This window comes from Aythya fuligula, chromosome 2 (genome assembly GCF_009819795.1).
Source record: "Aythya fuligula isolate bAytFul2 chromosome 2, bAytFul2.pri, whole genome shotgun sequence".
NCBI classification, from domain to species: Eukaryota; Metazoa; Chordata; class Aves; order Anseriformes; family Anatidae; genus Aythya; species Aythya fuligula.
This window is the reverse complement of record NC_045560.1, coordinates 143,262,471-143,287,606: the sequence shown is the minus strand read 5'-3', so window position 1 is coordinate 143,287,606 and position 25,136 is coordinate 143,262,471. Positions and strand designations below refer to the sequence as shown.

General features: G+C 35.8%; 1 protein-coding gene across 1 annotated transcript in view; it reads left to right on the top strand.

Annotated features, from left to right (window-relative positions):
- CSMD3 (CUB and Sushi multiple domains 3) overlaps positions 1–25,136 on the top strand; it is a 681,859-nt gene that overhangs the window by 286,466 nt on the left and 370,257 nt on the right. The window contains exon 10 of the mRNA XM_032181613.1: positions 4,935–5,059. Within this exon, the coding sequence (XP_032037504.1) occupies positions 4,935–5,059 (125 nt within the window). The remainder of the gene's footprint in view (positions 1–4,934; positions 5,060–25,136) is intronic.

The following is a 25,136-nucleotide window of genomic DNA, read 5'->3' as shown; positions in this document are numbered from 1 at the left end:
TTCTGGAAATGTAATATATCCTGCTCAGTGTTTCTTCTTTAAATCAGCCCACGGTTATTTAAAGACAATATATATATATATATATTTGTATATATATATTTTTTTTTTTCCCCAGATGCTCCTTTTTGCATTATCAAAGGGGATCAGATTATGTCAACATGATTTTCCATAGCAGATACCTTCTTGTGAAAATCTGAACTTGAGAAACTCATCTATGTCTTCCCAATTTCTACTTTAAAAGTCTTTCACAGAATCACAGAATTGAATGGGTTGGAAGGGACCTCGAAAGATCATCGGGTCCAACCCCCTTGCCAAAGCAGGTTCCTTAGAGCAGACTGCCCAGGTAGGTGTCCAGACAGGCCTTAAATATCTCCAGAGAAGGAGACTCCACAACTTCCCTGGGCAGCCCGTTCCAGTGTTCCGTCATCCTCACCGTGAAGAAGTTCTTTCACATGTTGGTGCGGAACTTCCTATGCTCTATCTTGTGACCATTACTCCTTGTCCAGTCCCCACAAACCACTGAAAAGAGGTTGGCCAAATCCCTCTGTCCCCCACATCTCAAGTGTTTATACACATTGATGAGATCCCCTCTCAGTCTTCTTTTCTCCAGGCTGAAAAGACCCAGGTCTCTCAGCCTTTCCTCATAAGGAAAATGCTCAAGGCCCCGTATCATCTTTGTGGCCCTCCACTGGACTCTTTCCAGGAGATACCTGTCTTTTTTGTACCGGGGAGCCCAGAATTGGATACAGTACTCCAGGTGAGGCCTGACCAGGGCAGAGTAGAAGGGGAGGTTCACCTCCCTTGACCTGCTGGCCACACTCCATTTAATGCACACCAGGATCCCATTGGCCCTCTTGGCCACAAGGGTACACTGCTGGCTCATGGTCAACCTGTCATCCACCAGGACCCCCAGGTTCTTCTCCTCAGAACTCCTCTCCAGCAAGTCATACCCCAGCCTGTACTGATACATGTGGTTGTTCCTTCCCAGATGCAAGACCTCTTATTAAACCTCTTATTGTTTGGTTTCTTCCTACCCATCCCTCTAGCCTGTCCAGGTCTCACTGAATGGCAGCACAGCCTTCTGGTGTGTCAGCCACTCCTCCCAGCTTTGTGTCATCGGCGTACTTGCTGAGGGCAGACACTATTCCCTCATCAAGGTCGTCGATGAAGATGTTGAACAAGACTGGACCCAGCACCAACCCCTGGGGAACACCGCTAGTCACAGGTATCCAGCCGGACTCTGCGCCACCAATCACCACCCTCTGAGATCGGCCAGTCAGCCAGTTTTTAACCCACCTAAACTATATAGAACCTGGCGTAGCTGAGTACAATTCTTAACATTAGTAATAAGATCATTTTCTATATCATAATTTTGAAATTTCCTCCAGCTCTTAATTTGATTTGTGGCTCTTTTTACTCATTAGTACCACATATTTTTTCAGCCTTAGCTTGCAAGGGACTTTACATTATATTGACTCATATCCTTATCCTTCTTGTTTTTGCACTTTTACATCTTTCTCTAGTTTATACTTCAGCTCTTCTTTAACCTGTTCTTTCACAAACAGCTTCATCCTGATTCTTATACAGAGAAGTTTTTGTTTGTTTGTTTGTTTTTTAATTTATAGAACTATTATCTGCTATCAAAACTTCCATTTACCCATCTATGTCTCTACAAATCGCAAGTGCTCCCCAAACTTCATCAGCACAAGAGATTGTGCTAGTCACCATTCCTTTTCAAACAAAGTAAGAAAACTATTCTAATTCCCTTAAATTTAATTTTTATTCATTTTAGTATCAATCTTCTTTAACTATTTTAATCAAAGATGTATTTGTGTTGGTTGTCTAAGACAAGCTAATCTCTAAAGCTCAGTCTTTTGCAGTTTTTGTCTAACTTTGTCCACTGAACTGAAACTGAAATTACTATTGCAGCACTAAAATCCTCATGTACAAGAAAAGAAAAAACAAACAGCAACAACAGGGTTTTTCCTTTACAAGCCAGACCCTGCATAGACTAATAAGTTTTAGTATGTGTTTCAGCAAAAATGAACTCTGTACCTTGTGGTATCAAGCTAGATTTGAGTGATATCTTCAGACCTCTTCCAACCTCAAAGGCACCTTTGCAAAGGTGCCAGTTTCAGAGTTATAAAACAACTTCAAACCATTTATTTAGGTAAATGAAGAACTATGCCACCACAGAAGTAAAAGTTTTACAAAACAAGAATTTTCAAAGCAGATAGCATGTCAAAGACTGGAAAATAGGATATTATCCATCAGAGGAGGGTGAAATGATTCCATAATTTATGAGAGGAAAGCTGCTATAACATAGACTAGAACATGTCTTTGGGAAACTACTTCATCTTGAAGCTTAAAGTATCTAGAAAGTGTGTACGGCCATGTTTAGATGGGAAATCGTTTATCTAGCCAAATGCAGTTAGGATTCTAAGATCCTTGGATGGGGTATGCATTAGGAAAGTTTAAAGAAAGACCTGATTCTCAGATCTGTTAGCTAACATTCTCTAAAATAATGTATTTTGAAGCAAGAGTCATCCTGTAATTCAAGTAGAATAAACCAGAATTGGAAAGCACATACTGTGAGCATTATCTCAGAAAACATGTTACTTCATGTTAGAAGTAATGTAAATGCAAATTTAGGCAAACCTCTTTGAAAACAATGATTCTGTGATCTGATATTTTGATATGTTTGAATTAGAATTAAATGCCCTGCTAGTATTTGGTGTTTGTGTTACAATAATTTCCATATGAACAAATTTGGAGGGAAGATTTTTCAAGGTATTGTATCATAATAAAATAATTAATTTTCTGCAGAAGTTATTATATAAGTAAACTATATTCTTTTGCTCAGTTATAGCAGCATTAATAGAGAAAATCAAAAAGTGTAATTTTTAGGTATTCAGATTTCTAAATTAATTTTAAATCTTCCTATACATATAAATATACACACAAAATCATTGGAAAATGATAAAAAAGTGCAGTGAAAAATACCATTAAAAATACCATTAAAAATAGTTTACTTCTCCCTACTGTGTGCTTAATAAGGACTGTAATTTTGTTAGTTTTCACAGAATATCAACACACCTATGTTTAGTTAGATTAAAAGTGTTTGTTCTGTATTACTACACACATGGAGTCACAGAACCATAGAATGTTCTGAGTTAGAAGGGACCGACATGGATCATTGAGTCCATCTCCTGGCTCCACACAGGACCACCCAAAAATCAGACATGTCTGAAAGCATTGTCCAAATGCTTCTTGAACTCTGGAAGGCTCAGTTCTGTGACCACTTCCCTGGAGAACCTGTTCCAGTGCCCTACCACCCTCTGAGTGAAGAACCTTTTACTAACATCCAGCCTGGACCTCCCCTGTTGCAGCTTCATGCCATTCCCTCAGGTCCAATTTGAGGTCACCAGTGAGAAGAGATCGGCAACTGTTCCTCCCCATTGTGAGGAAGCTGTAGACTACAGTGAGGTCATCCCTCAGTCTCCTCCTCTCTAGGTTGGGCAAAACAAGTGACCTTAGCTTCTCCTCATATGTCTTTCCCTCTAGACCTTTCATCATCTTTGTAGCCCATCTCTGGACACTCTCCAATAATTTCACATCCCTTTTGTACTGTCGTGCCCAAAACTGCACACAGTACTTGATGTGAGGCTGTACCACTGCAGAGCAAAGCAGGACAATCATTTCCCTCAACCAGCTAGCAATACTGTGCTTGATGCATCCCAGGATATGGTTGGCCCTTTTGGCTGCCCGGGCACGTTGTTGACTTCAACTTTCTATTGACTAGAACTCCCAGATCCCTTTCTGCGAGGCTGTTCATCGACCTCTTGTCCCCCAGTAGCTGTGCATAGACTAGGGAATACCGTTAGTTATGTAGAGAAATATACGCCAGTTAAAGGAGCAAATGTACATGTTCTTGTACATTTTTAACTTCCTTTTTTTTTTCCTTGTAACTTCCATTTTCTAGTAATTGTTGCATTCAGAATCTTGTTACTGGAAAGAGAAAACAAACCACATACATGGAGCCAAGATTTTATTGTTAGCCTAACTAAAATTTTAACCTACTAGTCAAAGAATAAAAACTGTGACTATTTACAGTCCATTTAAACTATTTATGGTAACAGTAAATAGTTTAAATACACATGATTCTGTGATTCTGTGATTCTATTTACTATGGTAGTAGTAAATAGTTTAAATGTAATTTATTATTTACAGTAATGCATTCCTCGTTCAAATTAATATAGGAAAGTCTTATTAATAGTATACCATTTTTTAATACAAGAAACTTTGTTAATATCTAATTATTTTCTCTGGTGTTATACGTCTTCCAATGTCCCTCTGGGTTCTAAAGTCTAAAGCACTGGTCTTCATCAAAAAGAAGGAGGGGTGAGAGACATTTACAACAGGTCATCTGTATCCTGAGGCTTTCACCAGAAAGAGTATAATGTATATAGTCCTGAGTCATGTGGTTAAAGTTGCGGCTCATCTTCTTGTTGATTATCTTATCAATCTTTCTCCTGGTTTTCTAGATTCAGTCGACATAAATTATTGCTGTTTCATAGAATCATAGTATCATAGAATAGCCCAAGTTGGAAGCAATCTTCACAAGGATCTGGAGAGATTCCATCAGGAGATTCCATCTTCTGGCTCCAGTTTGTTACACAGTGCTCAAATATGTCAGATCTTTACTATATGGAAGTCAGAAGCTAGGTCAGAGAATAGTCACTTGACCTCCAGACAAATATTAAAACAAGGTGTAGCATCTCTGGCCAAGGCAACCCCAGAGAAGGCTTTTGCTACTGAGAACAAAAATTGTATTTAATGGATTACATGCCTTGTTTTTCAAATTTGTTATATGATGCAAAAAGAGATAACTATTAAAAAATGAATCTTCTTTTTATGCCATTCCTTGATTTCAGCTTGGGAGCAACAGTACAATTCTCTTGTGATGAAGATTATGTGTTACAAGGCTCAAAAAGCATCACATGTCAGAGGATAGCTGAAGTTTTTGCTGCATGGAGTGATCATAGACCTGTGTGCAAAGGTAAAGAGGAATTCTTATCCTTTAGTGATTTGTTCATTCCATGTCTGTCTACTGCTTGATAGCCAAAACTATTAATATTTTTTAAACACCTGAAATTTTAATCTTAGTGTCCCCACTAATGAGAAAAAATACCACCTATACAGTTTGGTATAATATGAACATTGTCTGTGTTTCCATGCACTTTAATTTACTTTGGAACTTAAATAATGAAGTTCACTTCATAAAGAACTGGTAAGTATTAAGACTCCACATTTAGTTACAGTTTAATAAGAGATGGATTTCAAAGTTACAATGATTCAGTGTACAATTAGTAGTTCATAAAGCAGATTTACTTCATTACAGATTTACTAAGCAAATGAGAAAGATTTTAATCTAATATTGATAAGGACTGTAGAAGTAAGTCTACACCTGGTTTCAACCTTTACCTGTGGATAAAGTGTAAAAAATAATGAAAAATGTAAAAGAATAAAAGACAAAGTCATTCTACTGAATGTAATTGATGTCTGAACACTACGGCAAGAAGTATGATGAATACCTGAATCAAGGAATAAAAATATTAATATACATTTTTATAAATATATATTAGCATATATTATGATACTACTAGTGTGTACATATACATGTACATGTAGTCATGGGTGTAAACACCTAGTATTGAAGAGTACAGTTTATTCACAAAGAATTCTTGGGTATGGGAAGCAAAAGGGACACCTGTATTTCAGGGCTTTAAATACTTGTTGAACTTGTTTAAATACATGTTGAACTTAGCAATATGGTTTAGTGGAGGACTTGTTAGTGTTAGGTCAGAGGTTGGACTTGATGATCTTGAGGTCTCGTCCAACCTAGACAATTCTGTGATTCTGTGACTTGTTGCAAAGTCCTGAAAGTGAATTTGAGTAGAAGTTTTCAAGAATATGTGAAATATAAATATGTCCAGGAGAGTTTAAGTACATTTAGTCTAATCTAGAGATGGGGTAATGGACTAAGTAGCTTTTCAAAGTTTTCCAATCCTTATTTTCTGTGTTCCATAAATGAATGAACACATTCAAAACTAATTCCTGGAAAGAAAATCATCATTAATCTCATATATAAATGAGGCTGCATGACAGGATTTCTTTTCATAACAAAATGACATTCTAAAAAATGTAGGCTTTCACATCCCAGGTAAATGGGAACATAAATTGTAATTATACCCTAAAATTTACTGTCCTCTGTGTGTTATGTGTTTTATAATACAATCTAGTAATGTCATTGAAAAGATACTTAAAAAAGAAAGCATATTGTGAATAGCATATCATTTAACAATACCAAAATACAGTTGCATACTGTCACTTATTTCAAAAATAAATCTCTTATAACATACAATAAAGTGTGATCAGCAGCAATTTGGTAAGACTGAGATGTATACATAGCTACTTGAAAGTTTAGAAAGATAGTTCTAAGAGAAAAATAGAAAATAGCTTTTGGAGACTATGACATTCAAGCATAAATCATTGTTAAATATATTACTTTTAATTTTTTTATAAGTTCTTAATTCTCTATAACAGCAGGTATTGAAGTACTTCCATATAAAGGGGTGAAAGCCTTCAGTCCATTTTTTTACTTCTTTACCTTCTGTAACTATATTAAGAACTACACTGTACAATGATTTACAAATTAGATTTGTAAACATGTAATTAATGCTAAAGTAAGCTTTAATACCAAAATAGAAAGAAAGAAAGAAAGAAGAAAAAAAAAGTAATATTTTTGTTGGAAACTAACAGTTTCTTAAACACTTGCACCTATATGTGAAACTAAAGAGCACCTATCAACCAAATATGTAAGACTATTATTCATAGGTAGAGCACATAATTCATAACAAGAAGGACAGTGAATCACATTCTTCAGACTTCAAAGCTAGCTGATTCCACCTTAAAAAGCAAAGAACCAATGCTAACAAAGTTATTAGGAATTGATATAATGCCATATGGTGAAAAAGCAGACAGATGCTTATAGTATGTCAAATATAAAGTTCTTTAGTGTGTCATTAATTGCTGATTTAACTACCCTTAGTTTGCTGTAATTTTGTTCTTTTGATTAGCAACAGGTTTTAATTAGATTCTTAGATATACTAAAGTATAAACTTTTTTTCTAGACTAATAATTGTGTTCTTTAAGTCTCATGCACAGAGCATACAGTAAACATTTTGAAGTGTTTTTTTTTTGTTTGTTTTTTTTTTTTTTTGCTTAAGTAGAATTAATATTAAGTAGTAACATGAAAAAAGTACCTGCAAAACTACGTGTGCTTGTTGAACTTGCATGTCTGTGCACAAACCATGTAGGCGAACTAATCAATCGTGCATAAATGTTATGTTGTGCAAGAAATTAATATTGTCTTGAGAACTGATGCAGCTTTGCAGATAATGAGGGCACAGGTGGTATTAAAACTCTATCTGTTATTCTTTAAAATGTCTCTTAAAGTGCTACTCTTTATAATGTTTTGTTTCCTATTTGAACAGTACAGCTAGCACTTGTTTTCATTCGCCTATATAAATGTGCACACACCAAAAAACCCACAGTAATGATACATTTTTCAAAAATGGCACATGAATATCAATTATTCAGTATATTAATATACTGTTCTAAACAGGAAGTTTCCAGTTCTATGAGATGCATTTGATTTGACAGCATAAATCCTCATAATTTGTTCTCACAGGGCATATGAGTGACGGAGTGTAACTGCCTGCCAAAAATGAAAGATTAGCTCTCTTTAGGAGTTATCATATAATACCAGCTGGAACTGGCACAGTATCATGTTAATGAAAGTGAAAGCTGGAATGATCCTGCAGTATTTCTGCAAAAGAAATATAACAAGACTTTGAGGAGGAAAACAGATGCATCCCTTCTAAAATATAAGCAAATACGCTTATTATCAACATCTTTTAGACCTTAAGACTAGTTTCCAGGACAATGCTACTCTTGAGTTCTGGCTGATTTCTGAACATTTTGATTTCTCAAAGTGACTATGAGAAACCTGTAAGACACAGTCCTCTGACACTTGTTTTTTAGCTGGAATTTTTGAAGATCATAGAAACCTAAAGTTCTGCTGGGGTGTTTTTAATTTGTTGCAAAATAATTCACCTTGTGCTCCAAATCATTAACCCACCAAGATGTCAACTAATAATTAATGAATTCTTTTTCTTGGATTAATTGCCTTTATAGTTTATCTACATTTCTTAAAATAGAACATGACATATTGGATGAGAATAAGCAAGCAGCCACAGAAACAAAAGACAGAATAACATATGATGAAAGGCCTTTCTTACTCTACCTGTTCAGGTCACTTCTACCACATATAGAATTCCTTTTTCCAACTAGGTTATCATCTCACATCAGAATTTTATCCTCTTGTACCATACTTTTACAAAAAGACAAACTGTAATGTATACTTCCTTGACAATGTTTTTGATCCAATATTTTTCCCAAGAATGCCAGTCTAGAATAACTTGCAGTTTTATACTGTTAATGTATGTGAAGTGTTATTTACTGATGAAGAAAACATTATTTTTCATTTGAGTTAGGAAAGAATTCAAGTAGAACTACAATTTTCTCTTGCATAATGTACTTACTTCATATGATAGGTACTTAATTTCTCTAGGGTGCAGGAACACTTTAAACATTCAGTCTCCAATAAAATAATAATAATAATATGTATACATATATATATATACCTTTTATTTCTATTTAATGTGTTTCTGTAAGATATAAGGTCATGTCTCGTTGTTAGCTAGTGATTCCTAGCAATGATTAGGAAATGTGATATATCAGTATTGTGCAGAAAAATGTATAAATATTTTAAACCTCAGGAATGAAAACATTTTTTTTTTACTTTATGGTTTGCTGTCACTCATACCTTCAGCAAATAAAATAATTCATAGAACCACGGAATCATAGAATCATTAAGGTTGGAAAAGACCCTCAAGATCATCTGGTCCAACCATACCCCCCACCACCACCAACGCCCACCAACACCCACAGGCATCACATCCAGCCTTTCCTTAGACAACCCCAGGGACAGTGACTCCTCCACCTCCCTGGGATTTCTAGTGAGTGAAAATATTATACATATGAGGTGCAAATAAATTTCGTAGCATAGTGATGTCAAAGGGCAAGAGAAAAACAACAATAACAACAACAAAACAAACAAACAAACCCAACAAAACAGTACCCTTCCACCCTTCCTGAGAATGACAGAATGATGAAAAATGTTTAAAAGATGACATGAGAGTCTTTGAACAAGTATTTACTTCACACATAATTACAGCTGAAGTGTGTTATTTGAAAGAAGAAAATTTCTGCAGTTGTTAGGTATTTCCTGTCCCAAGAAATTCTAAATATATGTAGTTGTTATAACTTGACTGCTTACATTGATTTGTCTGTAGCTTCCTTCAAGAGAGAAAGTTTAAACACTTCAGGATTGACACCCTACTTATTTATGCCATGGGATTCAATATTCCCCTGTAGGGTAATACTTTGGAGCTAATTTGCAGCTAAGAGGATTACAAAGCCAACTTGCTTAAGCAGAGACAATTATCTACTTTATGAAACTATTTGCTAGTTGATAAATCTCTTCCTCTCATTTACGTTTCAGGAAATGAAACAGATAGATCTATTCACAGTTGGTCGATTAGCCTTTTTATTTTCATGCCTGCCGCTCCTGTTTTCTGCTTGCTTGTTTCTCAGCCTCTATGAAGCATTTATGAATGCCGCCTTTCATAAGCCTGCTGGCAAGTCAGCAACAAGTTCTGCAACAAGTACAGTATTTTAAGAAAGCTCATCTAATCTGTAGAATGAAAAAGTGTTTTTGAAATAATTCTTTGTATTGGAGAAAACTAAAGGATTATTTATCATTCCATTTATCATTCACATTGTGATCACCCAATTAATAAGCAGGCTACAGAATACTTTGGATTAATAGTTGAACAAGAAACAAACAGTATTATGTATTGCAGTTGGGCTCTGGAAATTTTAGAACACTTTTTTTCTTCAAGTACCATTTTGGTCATTTCATTTCACTGACTAAAGATATTTTTGTAACAAAAAAGAATTTGTGAACTCATTAGGTAGTACCTTTCATTTGATAGACTAAAGCATGCTGTAAATCTTACTTTGATTAATATGGATATATGATCAGAATGTATGTAACAAATAACCTTGCCTTATAAATGTAACCTATGTAACCTTGCCTTATAAATACACTAGCAAGGGCAGCAGTGACAGTGGCATCAGTAGTTGCCAGGTACTGAGATGAGTGCAAGGCTTGTGAGGCCACAAGCCTTGTCAGGGGGATTCTGGTCCCTGACACCCTCAGGCCGTGCGTACTGTGTGAGCTGTGTGTGGGGAAGCATCAGCTGTCAGGTGAGTAGTCAGCCGGCAGGTGACCAGTCAGGCAAGAGGGCTGGGTTGGGCAATGCTGGCTGAGTGTGGACAGTTCAAACCATGTGAAGCCTCATAAAACCCACTCCTAGGGAGCACCAGCAACCAGGGCTACAGACACAGGTTGCTGCCAGCTCTGCTCACCTTCTCTGCTCCCTAGAAGGTTTGGGCTGCAGCCCTGGCAGCATCCTCAACACAGAGCAATGTATTAAACACTGCTGTCAGGTACATGGCAGCTAGTAGATGCAGACACAGCGACCACCTGACAGAATGCCCTGCACTCTACTTCTGTTCCTGTGGCATCCATGGTGAAGGGCACCATGGAGTGGAAGCTCCAATAAAGCTGTAAGAGGAGCACCCATTTGCTCACTCAGCTTCCACTACAGAATAGGTATAAGACCCTGGGTATGGTAGACAAAGGATGAAAGGGTAGAAAAGGTGATGCCAGGCTTGGATCCAGGTATTGATCTTCTGACTCTTCCTGTTTCTCCTCTCATCATTCCCTGAAACTGAATGGATAAAGGATAGCACTGCTTGTTTCTCTGATCCTTTAACCTGTTGTCCCAACACGCTGAAGTCTCTCTTGATTGCCCTTGGATTTCTGATTGAAACTTCACTTCTGCCTACTTGAAAAATTACTAATGGGTAATAATCTGAGGGTTGTACAAGGGAAAGAAGCTTTTTCTTCACATCTCTAACACAGTTCCCAGGGAGGCAGCAAACTTCCCCATGAAGTGGGCCTTCTGTTCCCTTCAGAAAGGAGTCTCCTATGACAACTACCCACCTATTTTATTTTTTTTCCTTGGTGGCAGCTGTTTTGATGCAGGGCATAGGCTGACTTGACCTTGGTGACACCTCTAAGCCAGATGAACTGTATTCCTTAATTTTGTTTGGTTCCACTTGCAGAGCCTCATACTTACTGCTCAAGAACACCTGGAAAGGTCAGGTAGTCACTGAGGAAATGCTTCTGCTGTACTGGGCAGCAGGAGCACCATTGCCTCCTATCCATCAGGTCACTGAGTGCATCCAGGTGGAGAGAGGACAGGAAATCCTCCATACTGTGTGTCCTTTCTGCCTGTTGGGCTTCCCTCAGGGAAGGTAGGGAACAATTCCAGTATGTCTCCATCTCCAAGTCCCTGGTACTCTCCAACCTACTCACCTCCTCCCAGAGTTGTGTCAGTGAGCAGAGGAGTGCCTCCCCCTAGGCACACTTCCCGCAGGTGTGCTCACTATTGCCAACCTGTGCTGGTGTAAGAGTAGGGCACACTGTATAGCCTGGCACTTGGGTAGCAGCACATTCTCCCTGGAGCTCTGTCTCAGAAGTTGCAGTGGGTGCTGAGCTCTGAAAGGCTATAACCCTATGCTGGGCAGATACCATTGCTCCCTGGTTGAGCTGGCCAAGCTTCAGCACCCTCCCTTGATAAACTGCTGCTGTCGTGCCGATGGGATCACCATGCTCCTGGTGCTCCCTGAGGGCTGCCTTGGTATGTGTGTGGGGCACAGCCACTCTCCACTCTGCCCTAGCCTCTCCGGCCACTCTCAGAAGGACTGCTGGCTCCTGGCGGCTCCCTCCAGTTTTCTCTGTGCAAGACACCAACCCCCCTCCCCCTCCCCACCTGCCGTGATCCTTCACTGTGCTGCAGAATGCATCTGCCCTGGAGCTGATCACCTCGGTGATGAGGTAGTTAATGAAGAACAGGTATATGCAACACTGACTGGGTCAACGGTGGAGCTTGATGGGTTTCAGTGAATGGGACTACATTTGGCTGTTGGAGAGTCACTAGTGGTGATCCCAAGGGCTCAATTCTGTGGCTAGTTCTGTTCAATATTTTGATCAATGATCTGGATGCAGGAGTGGAATGCAACCTCAGCAAGCTAAACTGGGAGGTGTTGTTGGCTCCCTGGAGAGATGAGAGGTCTTGCAGAGGGATCTAGATATATTGAAGCACTGGGAAATCAGTGTCATGACATTCAACAAAGGTAAATGCTAGGTGCTGCACCTGTGAAGGAGTAATGCCAGACACAAGTATGGATAGAGAGCTAGTGAGCAGCTCAGAAGAAAGGGATCTGAGTGTGCTGGTCGACAGCAGGCTCAACAGGAGTCAGCAGTGCGCCCTGGCAGCCAAGAGGACAAACTGAATTGTAGATTGCATTTAACAGAATAGCCAGCAAGCTAGAGAATGATTCTCTGGCAGTATTTAGCATTGGTGTGGTCTCACCACGAATACTGTGTGCAGTTCTGGGCTCCACAATATAAAAAGGATGTTAAGATACTTGAACACATCCAGAGGAGGGCAACAAAGCTGGTTAATGCTGGAAGGCATCTCCTCAGAGTAAAGACTGAGAACACTTATTTTGACTAGTTTGGAGAAATGGAAGCAAAATGGTAGCCTTATTGTTCTCTACAGCCTCCTGAGGAGGGTAAATGGAGAGGGAGGTGCTGATCTCTTCTCCCTGGTAACCACTGATAGTATGCACAGGAATGGCACAAAGCTTTGCCAGTGGAGATTCAGACTAGATATTAGGAAAATTTTGTTGACGGTGGGAATGATCGAACTCTGGAACAAGCTTCCCAGAGAGGTGGTTGATGCCCCACACCTGTGAGTGTTCAAGAGGCATTTGGACAATGCCCTCCAACTGAACTATTCTAATTTCTCATTATAATTTCTAAAATACTTTCACTTACATTTAGTACATTTTTGAAAAATCCACCTTTGCCTCAGTTCTGCCTGAAATGCAGTAATGTAGCTGGACCTCTTAAATGTGGTGCTGAGTAAGAATGTCTGCGTATAAATGTATATGCACACCCATATATGCAGATACGCATCATAGATAATTAGCTCTGGAAGTTGTCTTATTATTAATAGCATCTATTTCCATATGACAACTATATGTATTCCCAGAAGATATTTGTCTAATGTTTTTTATTTCCAGAAGTGCTTTTAGATCCTACTTACGCACTCCAGTCCTTTATTAGCCTTTCAAATAGAAGATTTATTACTAATTCAAATGTGAACCCTTGTGCTGTGCTTAAACAACTTTTGTTCAATAGGCTTTTCTCCATAGAGAGCAGGTTAATTAATTCTTCTTTTCCATGGCTTATTGTATACTTCAAGAATACTTTCTCATCTTTAAACTTACCAACAGTAGTTCAGTCAGTCCTTTATTGTTGGTTACATTTATAGACTTCTAACCTTTTTCATCATTTTCCCAACTGGTCCATGTCTTCCTTAAAATAAAGTTTCTAAGAATTGACTCTGTTTTAGAATGGGCTTTCCCAGCACTCAGTTGACAGGAGGAATTTTTCAGATTTTCACACATTTCTCTACCTATCACTGAAGAGTGGATGAAAGTGTATCATCCACTTTCACTTATCTTTTCATAACAGTAGGATATTTTTACTTGGGTTACATTTCTATGTCACTGTAACCTCTAAAGTGTTTATTTCTAATGATTTGCTACTTATACTGTATTTATTAATTGACTATACCTGCTCTTGTCTTTTATCCTATACTTGTCTGTATTGGATTGTATCCTACTTCAATGTCATTTTTTCAGTTTCTCATTTTCAATTCAAATTGTGTTTGTTAATATATTCACAGTCCCTCCCAGCTCTGTGTTAAATGGAGATTTAATAAGTATACTCTATTCTGCCATCTAAGGAGTTAATGACAATACTGAATGAAATCTGACCTAAGTAAACCTCTGTAAACCCCCTCTCAGTTATTCTTTCCTTTTGATAGTAAGAGTGAGAGAAGTCTAGGTTGGAAAGGACCTCTGGAGATATCTGATCTCCTATTCTAAGCAGAGAGTTAGATTAGGTAATCCATGGTTTTCTCAAAGCAAATCTAAACTAGATACAGTGAGGGAGATTCTACCACTTCTATCAGCAACCTGTTCCTGTGTTCTTAAGGGAATTTCCCCTAATGAAACTTGTGCTTGCTACCTCTTCTGTTTCTGTGTCATCTTTTCCATAACTGTGTTTAGGTACCAGAGGACTGTGATTAGATTCTGCCTTGAGTATTCTATCTCTAGGTTGAAGAAACCCAGTTCATTCAATCATTCTTCATCTGTGAAGCTCTCCAATGCTTAATCTTGGTGCATTTTCAATTTCTCAATCTTTTTTAACCATAAATGGACAGTATGGTAGATGTGGCCTAACAAGTACCACTGAGAGTCATACATTCCTGTAACTCTTTTTCCTCTCACACCTTTATATATTCCCTCCCATTATAATTCTAAAAATTTTCTCATATAATTGTTTTATCCATGTGATGTTTAACTGAAAGGAAATAAAAATTTGAGGCACTTGAAGGACACCTCTTTTTGCAGCCTTCTCCAACAGAAATTTCTTCAACAACAAACTGTGTAAACATAGATGTTTTGTATGCCTTTTTCTCACTCTCTTTTTTTTTTCTTTGTCTTCACAAGTAAAACATTTTCATCTTTTAAGCACTTTTTCTTTTTTCTCTTTTCTTTACATCTTCTACTTGCACATTAAAATCATAGGTACAGATCACATGAACAAAGAGTCCTGCATTCTCTTTCAGCAACAAAACCAAAACCAATCTAATAAACTGTACTGCAGTACAGATTATTTTTTTTTTCTTAGACAAGGAGTGAAGGATAAAGTGTGTTTTTAAATCTTCACTGATAAAAGGTACTTCCTGATTATTTATGATTTTGAATTTGATAAATTAAACTGCACTACATATTATGTGGGAAAATTTATTAATTCAGAACTAACATAACTGAAATGCCATCAGGAAGCTAAATGTGCTACTGTTTATATTGGCAGTAAAATTAAACTCTTCAAGTATACTTTCATTTAAAATTGACTCACCGAAAATCACATACATCAGCAGCTTAACTATGGATGTGATTGTTGCCCTTGGATATTCCTGCTGTTATGCACTACAGATTTCTGAAGTTAAGGAAATCAACACCATACTTCTAAAGAATTTCAAATAAAAGCTTACATTCAAGCATCTTAAATATCATGCAGTGTATTAAGTAATGGAGTACAATATGTAAAAATGTTTCCGTTCTTAATTGGAGTGATAAGTAATTGTGAATAGATATAACAGCTACTTACAGTGAAACTTCAGGAAGACTCCTCAAAATCGCCATATTTTGAATTTACTTTATAGCAAAGTAAGCAAAGACTCATTACTGTTAGTTTCTTGTTTCTATACTGGAAGTAACTAGCTTAGACAAGAGCAGAGAAAAATATCTGAAACAAATCTGTCTGCTGCTAAATACTGTGTTTATTTAGTGTTCCTAAATACTGACAGATATGGCATACCTCGGTGTAATATTAGACAAACATAGATTTAAATAATATCTCAGAGAGGTGAAACATATACAAGATGTCCTAAATTAAAAGATTAAAACATTCTCATGTTGTATCATCAGATAAAGAATGTATTTTCAGTGAGGATGTATAAAATACAGTTTGAAAGATTTTGTTGTACATCAGTAAAGATATAGGCATAAAAGTAAAAGCCTACGAGTCAGTGAGAATATGTCTTCCATACAAGTATGCTTGTAAAACTTTAAAAACTATGTCCAATTAAGTTTAATGGCTTCTGCAGCCAGACAGGAACACATACTTTACTAAACAATATGGATAGTGCTTACTATCTAGACTCCTGATTTATATCTTCAACTTACCTTTGCATAGTTTGACAAGAAGAAAAATGAGAATTGCCTTAAAAATCTATGCAAATACCTATAAATCTCAAGAGTGTCATGTAAGAACTAGTTATTTAGACAGAGCTAGTTTAATTTTTAAATTAATTACTTAATTTGTACGTATTTTTTAATTTAGATGGAGGGTGTTAATGCTTTTTAGGAGTCAAGCATGGCTAACAAATAGATTTTCTTTAGCCCTCTGAAGAAATAAGAAAGTGTTATCATCACCATTTAAGGTATAGAGAGGTAATCATCTCTATGGCAGAGAGAGATTAAATTGAGATACAGGAAATTTGTTCTAAAACAAGAAAGTATGCCTGGTTCTGAGGGGGACATGACCGTTTCAAACAGATTTGTCTTTTCAAGTGTATACATATGGCAATACATGCAAGCAATGTAATGAGTTTGTAACTGAAATTATTTTTTTTAGGACAAAGATTATAATTGAATGGAAATAAGGCCACAGAAAATAACTGAGTAGAATTCAGAAATTCAGAATTAGGAGACTGGATGTCCCATAAAGGGAAATTAATATATTCCACTCTTCAGGGAGACTCGGTTCATGAGACACTGTCACTATAAAATCCAGTGCAAAAATGCAAATGAATTTTCATCAAAAAAAATTTGCATGGTAGTCAGTATTTATTTTGCCCCAGCTCATCATTGATTATTTGTTGTTGAGCTCCAAAATATTTTAACAAGCTATTTCAGAAAGTGCATCCCATTATATTCTGTGCCCGGGTATGGCAATGTTATGTCTGCGTAAGTGGAGAGGAAAGTACATTCTCCTTGAGGGAAAGCTAAAATAATTAAATACTTAAAGTACGCTGGGCAAAATAAAAGTGATATATTTTAGGAAATAATCTGGCTTTGGATAAGGGTTAGGATATATGCTTGATATTCATAATTTCTTTATATATTTGGACATCATTTAAATGCAGACATAGAGATGTTTTAAATAGAGATCCTCCTGTTGGCATTCCCAAACAGAGACAAAAGATGGGTGACCTAATAAAGCAAAAGCCTTGAATGAGAAATTCTGAGCTTGTAATTGAATTATTGTGTAACCTGGGCCATCATCAGATGTCTTGAAGTACACCTGTCATGGTGTTTTCTACTGTCTGCTGCTGAGCTTCTAGAGATTTTCTTTGAAGAGTAAGCAAGGATTAAGGATTTCAACCAAAATTTAGACCATCTGAAAACAGTCCATAATTCTTAAGTGGGGATATTCTTTCTGCAAAAGTTATGAGCCTTTTCACCTCACACAGGTATTGTGAAACTGAAATAATTAGTGTTTATAAATGATTTTTAAATCTTTAAGTAGAAGTCTTGCTAAATGTGAAAAACATGTTTTACTGAAATGTAGTACAGTTCTGTGACTTAACCAGAAATTAGTGATATATAAAATGTGCATTAGCTGTCACTCTTCATATATGCAACATAATATACTCTTGATTGCTCCGTCAGGCTCGTAAATGTATTAAAATCTTGTTTTCTGACTGTCATGTAACCTTTTAGGCCTAATGAGGTATGTTAAGATTTATCTGCATGTACAGTCTCCTATGTGAAGATTCTGAACTTTCTTGTCATTATGATTTTAGTCCTACTTTTTAATAATTGTAATTTCCAGAACATCATCTGAAGATACATTATCTAAAAGCTTACAGAAAATTGCAGGATTATATATATTTTTTTTCCATTCTATGTAAATAGGATTAAAAAACAGCAAACAGTATCAGCTTCCATATTATTACATTAAAAATATAAGTATTTTAATCTGGGGGGATAGATGTAATGAACTACATGTATTCAGTATATAGAATCCCAGAATCATAGAGTATCCCAAGTTGGAAGGGATCCACAAGGATCATCAAATCCAACTCCTTTCTCTGCATGGGACCACTCAAAAATCAGACCATGTGTCTGAGAGTGTTGTCTAAATTCTTCTTAATTCTGGCAGGCTCAGTGCTGTGACCACTTCCATGGGGAGCCTGTTCCAGTGCCTGACCATCCACTCAACCTTTTTCCTAACATCCAGCCTGACCCTCCCCTGTCCCAGCTCCATGCCATTCCCTCAGGTCCTGTCACTGTTCACCAGAGAGGAGAGATCAGTGTTTGCCTCTCTGCCCCCCTCATGAGGAAGCTGTAGGTGACCCTAAGGCCTCCCCTCAGTCTCCTCTTTTGTAGGCTGAACAAACCAAGTGACTTCAGCCACTGCTGGTTTGTTGTTCTTCACCATCTTTGTTCCCATCCTTTGGACACTTTCCAGTAGTTTATGTCCTTACATTATGGTGCCTGAAACTGCACACAGTGCTTGAGGTGAGGCCATATCAGCACAGAGTGGGACAGCTCTCAACCAGCTTGCACTGCTGTGCTTGAGGCACTCCAGGATAAGGTTGACCATTTTGGCTGCAAAGACCCACTGTTGACTCATATTCAGCTTGCTGTCAACATGGCAAATATCACATAATCTCAAGTCCAAAAGAAGCAAGCAACTGTGATTACCACATTAAATTCTATTCTAATAATAGATGCCAAATACCTCAATAGATTTTCTTGCACAGTTCCTGGGATGCATACACCGCACTTTAGAGACCATTGGTTTAGTTCACCTTTTGAAACTTTTAGACTTACATCTATTGTGTCTACATCTGAAAGTGCATGTTCTACACTCCTAGAAAGTGTCCTTCACCATAAGTGATGCTATTCTGAGCCAGGTCATCAGTGTTATTTAGCTTCATATTCTTATATACCTGACTAAAGTGGCAAAGCTGGGGAGAAAAAACACAGATAGGCTTTGTTCGTTATCCTTAGTCAGATCATTAAAAGAAATCGTTTTCTTCTTTAATTACCACATTGAAAGATGTTCTGGGTAGGCTGTGACACATAGGTGACTTGCTCAAGACCAATGTGGTTATAGCAGCAAGCAGATTTTCTCAGGACTCCTAGAGTCTGACAGATGTTTCTACTGCACCCAGCCCCACCTGAGGCTTCCCCTTGCCCTGCCCAGGACCCCATTTCAGCCCCTGGAGCTGCTCCATTTTTCTGGCTATTTAGCCATTCACATGCATGAATATATATTGGTATTACATATGTATATACACCCACACATGCATACATAAACGTGATATATATATGAAAAGATTGTTAATGAAAGGCTTTTTTTTTTTTTTTCCCTCTCCAAAGGACGTTGATGGGAATTTTAGCCGTGTTTTAACTTATACTGAGTTTTCGCCTTGTCATTTTAAACTAGCATTCTCACAGTTCTGTTCTTCTGTGTCTGATTTCCTCATATATTTTGTTTCTTTTGTGCATTTTTTTCTTTGTATACTGTGCAAGCTAGATCAGCAACAAACAAACAAACAAACAAAAACATTTATTTTAAATGCAACAATGAAAGGTCATCTCATTCTGGAAAATTTCACTGAAGGTTTTTTTTTTTTTTTCAATAGTAGTATTTGTTTACTGTAATACACTCTTAAAATACTACTTAGATCTATTTTTTTTTTAATTCTACACTAGTTTTTTTTATTATTCTGAAATGTGTTGTTGATATACAGCATGAGATATAAAAATGACAAATCTACTGTCTGAATAATTAAATTCATACAGTATCCATAAATAATTTCAGACTAGCAATGGCTGTCAGATGTAAACAGAACTTTAAAAAATCAACCAAAGAGTAATAATAATAATAAATCTTGGTTTTTCTTTTTCAAATTAGAATACATAAAAGAAAACTATAGAAATACCCCCTTTTACTGTTTTAAAGTAAGGTATAGTCAAGATTACTTTGCAAACAGTGAGGTTCTGTTTTTCACAACCTAGTTAAGTTGAAAAGCTGAAATGTTATTACAAAAACAAACAAACAAACAAACAAAAAACTATTATTTGCCATTTTCACATATGTACTATTAATTAAGAATAGGGAGATTTTTATGGAAGCTTCCAAAGACAAAATTTTCTAAAGGTTAGTGACTAGTGATTTTTTTTTTTTAATTTAGAATGACTTTTTTTTTTTTTTTTTTCATTCCTTGAATCTTAAAACATGGACAAAGTTTGGTCTAGCTACTAGCTGGTAAGACCTTAGTGTATTATTATTGTATGCTAAGATGCTTGTTCTTTTCTGCATTTAATATATAAATTCATTCTCTACATCTATACATACATATGTACACACGTTTATATTCTTTATAAGAACTGTGATGGAAATATCTGTAAGTTCATTATTTTATCTTTTTTCTAGTTGGTTAACTGCTTTTCACGTTTTCCCATTTAGGTGGTTCTCAGTGATTGGCCTTGCTAATAGCTCTTTGAAAATCCAAATAAAGTCTGTCTATCTGGTTAACGTTATCTTATAATCATATAATCTGGCAAATTTTCCATGGAAGTCTAATAAGCTGAAATTTCCTCTTTTACACATTGTTCTGAGCTCTTTATTGCACTCAGGCAAATCATCAGTTACATTTTTTTCAATAGACTGCATATCTTTAATCAGTTTTCCTGTACTGAAGGTTTCCCTTGTTTGTTTTTGCTCTCAGGATGATGTATTGCTGCTTATGTGTTTTAGTGGTGATGTTAGATTTTTTAAATGAAAGTTTCTACATGACTTGTACAACAAATATAATCTCTGATTGTTTCACTGTTTTACTAGGTTCAGTAAAAACTCCAAAAAAGGAGATTTATTTTCTTTAATATTAATTTATCCTTGTTGATTTTTATTTTCAATTGTAGTTCATTGTTTTCTCTAAATTTTATTTTCCCTTAGAGTTTATAGATATATGCACGTACTTCCATATGTATAATTATAATTCATGATTTCTCAGTGTGGTCTTAAATTAACTATGTAGCTTTCACATCTCTGGCAGTTAGAAAGCACACATATGCATTGTTAGAATGAGTTTCGATTTTTTAAAACAACTTTGGAAACAGATAAGGAAATAGATAAGTAAACACCTCAGGAAGTTAGACATTTAGGAAATCTCTTATGTGACACTAATGACTTTGTAATTTAAAAAATACTTCCTTTTTAATAGATATATTGGGTTTTTTATTTCCTATGAATATATATGTCTCCTATGGACATAACTCCATTAACTGCAATGGTCATCTATTTATTTTAAAGAAATTGAAAATAGATAAGCATTAATTTTCATCTATTGAAAATTTATAGGTCAGAGAAAAAAAATCTTATTCCACCGGAAATATTCTCCCTTCGTATCTTTGATCATATTAATTTTCTGATGCTCACTAGCTGTGACAACAAGCCGGATATCCTACAAATTTTTGTTCAGGTTTCATAACTACATCTTTGTATGTATCATATTTGATTAGCTAAATTAATTGCCATACTGATCATGTTGTTTTCTTACTTCATAATAATCTCAAATACAAAATTCCTGTGCATATCTGTGCATATGAGTAAAACTCATAATAACTTCTGAAGAGCAGACTGGTATTTTGAAATGGCGAAAGCTGTCACATATTTCTTCTGTCTCTCACCAAGAGCTGCTTCAACGCTCAGAAGACAGTGTAGTCTTATGAGTCTTTTTTTATCTGTAACATGTAAAATTAATTAATGATTTTTTTGTGTGTGTTTACAGTATGTCTGCAATCAGATGTGGTACTGTAAGAAAATGGCAGTTTTCACAAACATATAGTGACTTAGTAAAAGCCTTATTAATTCTAAATGGCAGATCATACATACCAATGTGTAATAATTTGCTTGTAGATGGGTGCAGTAAAAATCCCTTTTTTATGAAAAATATTAAAGGTCAAATTTGATCAGTCTCATATTTGTATATTTACTGAGCTGCTACTGCTGTCACTGAGTCAGTGAAGTAACTGCTTATGTTATGTTTAAAGGTAGTGAGTTCAATATACATCTGTGACCATAAGCTGCTAGTATAAATTTAAAAATGTTTGTTTTTAAAGATGTTAGACATCCATGTCTCTATGCTCATGTATTTCCAAATTCTGTATTAAATATTCAGAAGCACAGTCAGAACTAATCTTCAAATGCATATATTATCTCTATTGGAATGGTAATCTAATTCATGCCTTTAAATCAGTTCCAAAAAAATAAAGAGATTTCTAGCTGGTTAATATTGAACCAAAGCCAGTACAGAAACCTCAGAAGACACAGGAGTAAACTAGGAAAGAACTAATTGGTTTCTCGGTAGTAATAGTGACTCATTTCTTGATATTCACACTAGTATATTTCAATTACTGGAAAATGCAACAGCTCAGATTTTGACTAGTGTTTTGAGGCTAGCTTTTACTGTGATCTTGAAGTAGTAAATAATGAATTTTGACAGACTTAAAATCCTTCAAAAATAGGCATCATATATGTCTATATTAAGGAATCTTCTTATGTCAAAAAAACCTACTCATGATGAATCTGAATGCCTGTGAAACTCCCGTTCTGCATTGTATTTTGGAAACAGGTACCCAATCACCCATACAAGTGACTAGCCTATATTAAGGTTGTAAAGTAGGGTTCTCAAACCTCTAAAATGTGACAGATTCAACAAATTAAGGAAAAGGCATTGTGTTGTTAACTTACTGCTATACATTTTTTAATATATAACACTCTCAACGCATGCAAAAAGCTTATAGAATGTTCAAAGAGCTGAAAGTCTTTTTTTTTTTTGAATAAGCCTTTTTGCAGCTGCTTGTCTAAAATGTAATACCAGACAGCTACATTGCTATCAAAGTTGCAGTTCCTACCTGTGTTTACATAAAACACCACCACCGCTACAATCTATAGTTCTTAGCATTATTTCTATGCAAATTTGTATTTCCTAATTTTAAGATTTTGTTTACATTCTAAATGAATGCAGAATCTTTTTGCTTGTCATGTATTGCTAACTTGTGCTATGATTTATTAGGACAGAAGAACAGCACTTAGGTTGTTCCCTCATTTTCTCTCTCAAAAAAAATCATGTTCATAATATCTGTTATACAGATAATCAGTTTTCTTGAAAAACATATAGTGTCCTGTGTCCCATCTTTTAACTGTCACCCATTTCATTTGAAAAAAAGGCAAGTAAAATTGGGATAATCTAAAGTCCTCTGTGCCTAACTCCATACAGTCCCTAATGGACAACTATCTACATGAGAGGAAAAAATAAGTGTTATAGATGTTGTTACCATTTTAAATAAAGAAGTAACATCTGACATATTTTACTTCAAGTATCCCAACAATATTATTTCTAACAAAGGGGGTTGCTAGAGGACATGGTGTAAAAATTCATCAAAATTAGTAATTTCCTCTATTAAGTGATGACAAATACCAGGAAAGTGGGTAACACAATAATTCTTAAGGTGATGTATGTGATTTTTTTTTTTGTTTGATTTTTAACTTCAGCATTTCAACTTGAAAATAAATTGTGATGCTTTCTTCTGGAAGAAAATAAAAACAACATAATTGTGTTGGAAATTATTGATGCATGCACTGAAAAAGAAAGTAAAAAATCTGTCATTAGCAATCTTTTCTCACAAATATAAGAATATCAGTTCTGTGTTCCCATATTTAGACATGTCTGCAGAATTAGCAGCACTAGCTCCTAGTACATTTATTTATTTGCATTTTACAAAACAGTCTTCAGGAAATCAGTTTCTTACTGTTTCTTACAGTTTGTTTTCCTTTTAATTAACTTTTTTTTTTCCCCCATGTTTCTAAAACCTTGTGATTTCAGTCCCTGCTTATTAAACTTTATGGAGGAAATGTGTATGTGTGCTTTACATAATTCAGCTGCCAAACTGCATATAATGTATAATCTAATTTTAAAAGAGTAACTTAATATATTTCTCAGGTCATGTTTGCTTCCATTTAGCAGTCCTATATTTTCATTTTTGAGAATATTCTCAAATATATATGATACCCATTTGGCATGGGTAAATAACATGACAGCATTGGGAAATTGTTAATCTGTTTTGCATGTTTACCAGTTGAAAATACAGATAGCTGAACTAAAGTTGACTCAAACTATTCATCTGACATATTCTTTATTTGGTTAGCAGATGGTTAGTAGAATTACCTATTTCAACAGTAGTTACTTTTGCAACTTTCGGCTTCTCTGTAAGCTTTGTTCATGTTAAATGGACTTACTCATGTGAAGAACTGCATAAATCTTCTCAGTCAGTACTTCCAAAATTCAGTGAGAACAGTTTATTTTTTCACCTACTTTGCTTACGCCTTGCAGTGCTGCAAGAACCGTCACAGAACCATAATGGCAGTTCACAGACAGGCAAATTATCTTGTGAGCAACTGCTAGAATTCATAAGGGTGGTCAGGGAATGTCTTGAAACAAGGACGTAGGAAGTATTTTAAATTTTCAAAAAATAAAACAGAGAATTTATGTAGACCAAGTGGACTACAATAGTCCAGGAGTGGTTTTCAAAATATCACTGAAAGCTAAACAAAAAATCATCTTAGTTTTGTAGTACTTACACTACATTTCCTGTACTCTGCAGCCCTTCAAAGGCTGCAGTGGTTGATAATGAATCTTCATGTGATCAGAGGCAGATAACTTGGGATGCCTGTTGAAATAAAGACAACCAGTAAAAGGATAAAAGAAGCAATGATGATATTGAACAAGAAAATACAGTGTTGACATGCAGAGGGGCAGACAAATTACTGGGAAAATAAATTATTTATTTACTTATTTTTTAATTTGCAAACTATGGGTTATAGACTAGAAAATAAAATATAAGCATATTATAACTGTAATATATTAGAACATTGGTTTCAGTGCAGTTATACTGATACTTGTCAAAAAACACAGATGTGATTTATTCATCAGTTGCCTGAAAAATGCTATTACAGACTATAGTATTGATGATAATCTTGAAGGTCTTTTCTAACATAAATAATTTGATGATTCTTTGACGGGTAAAGGTGGTGCAAATTGTGTGGCAGTACTGAAGAAACAATGTGCTTGTCACATTTGATTGTCTTTTCTAGT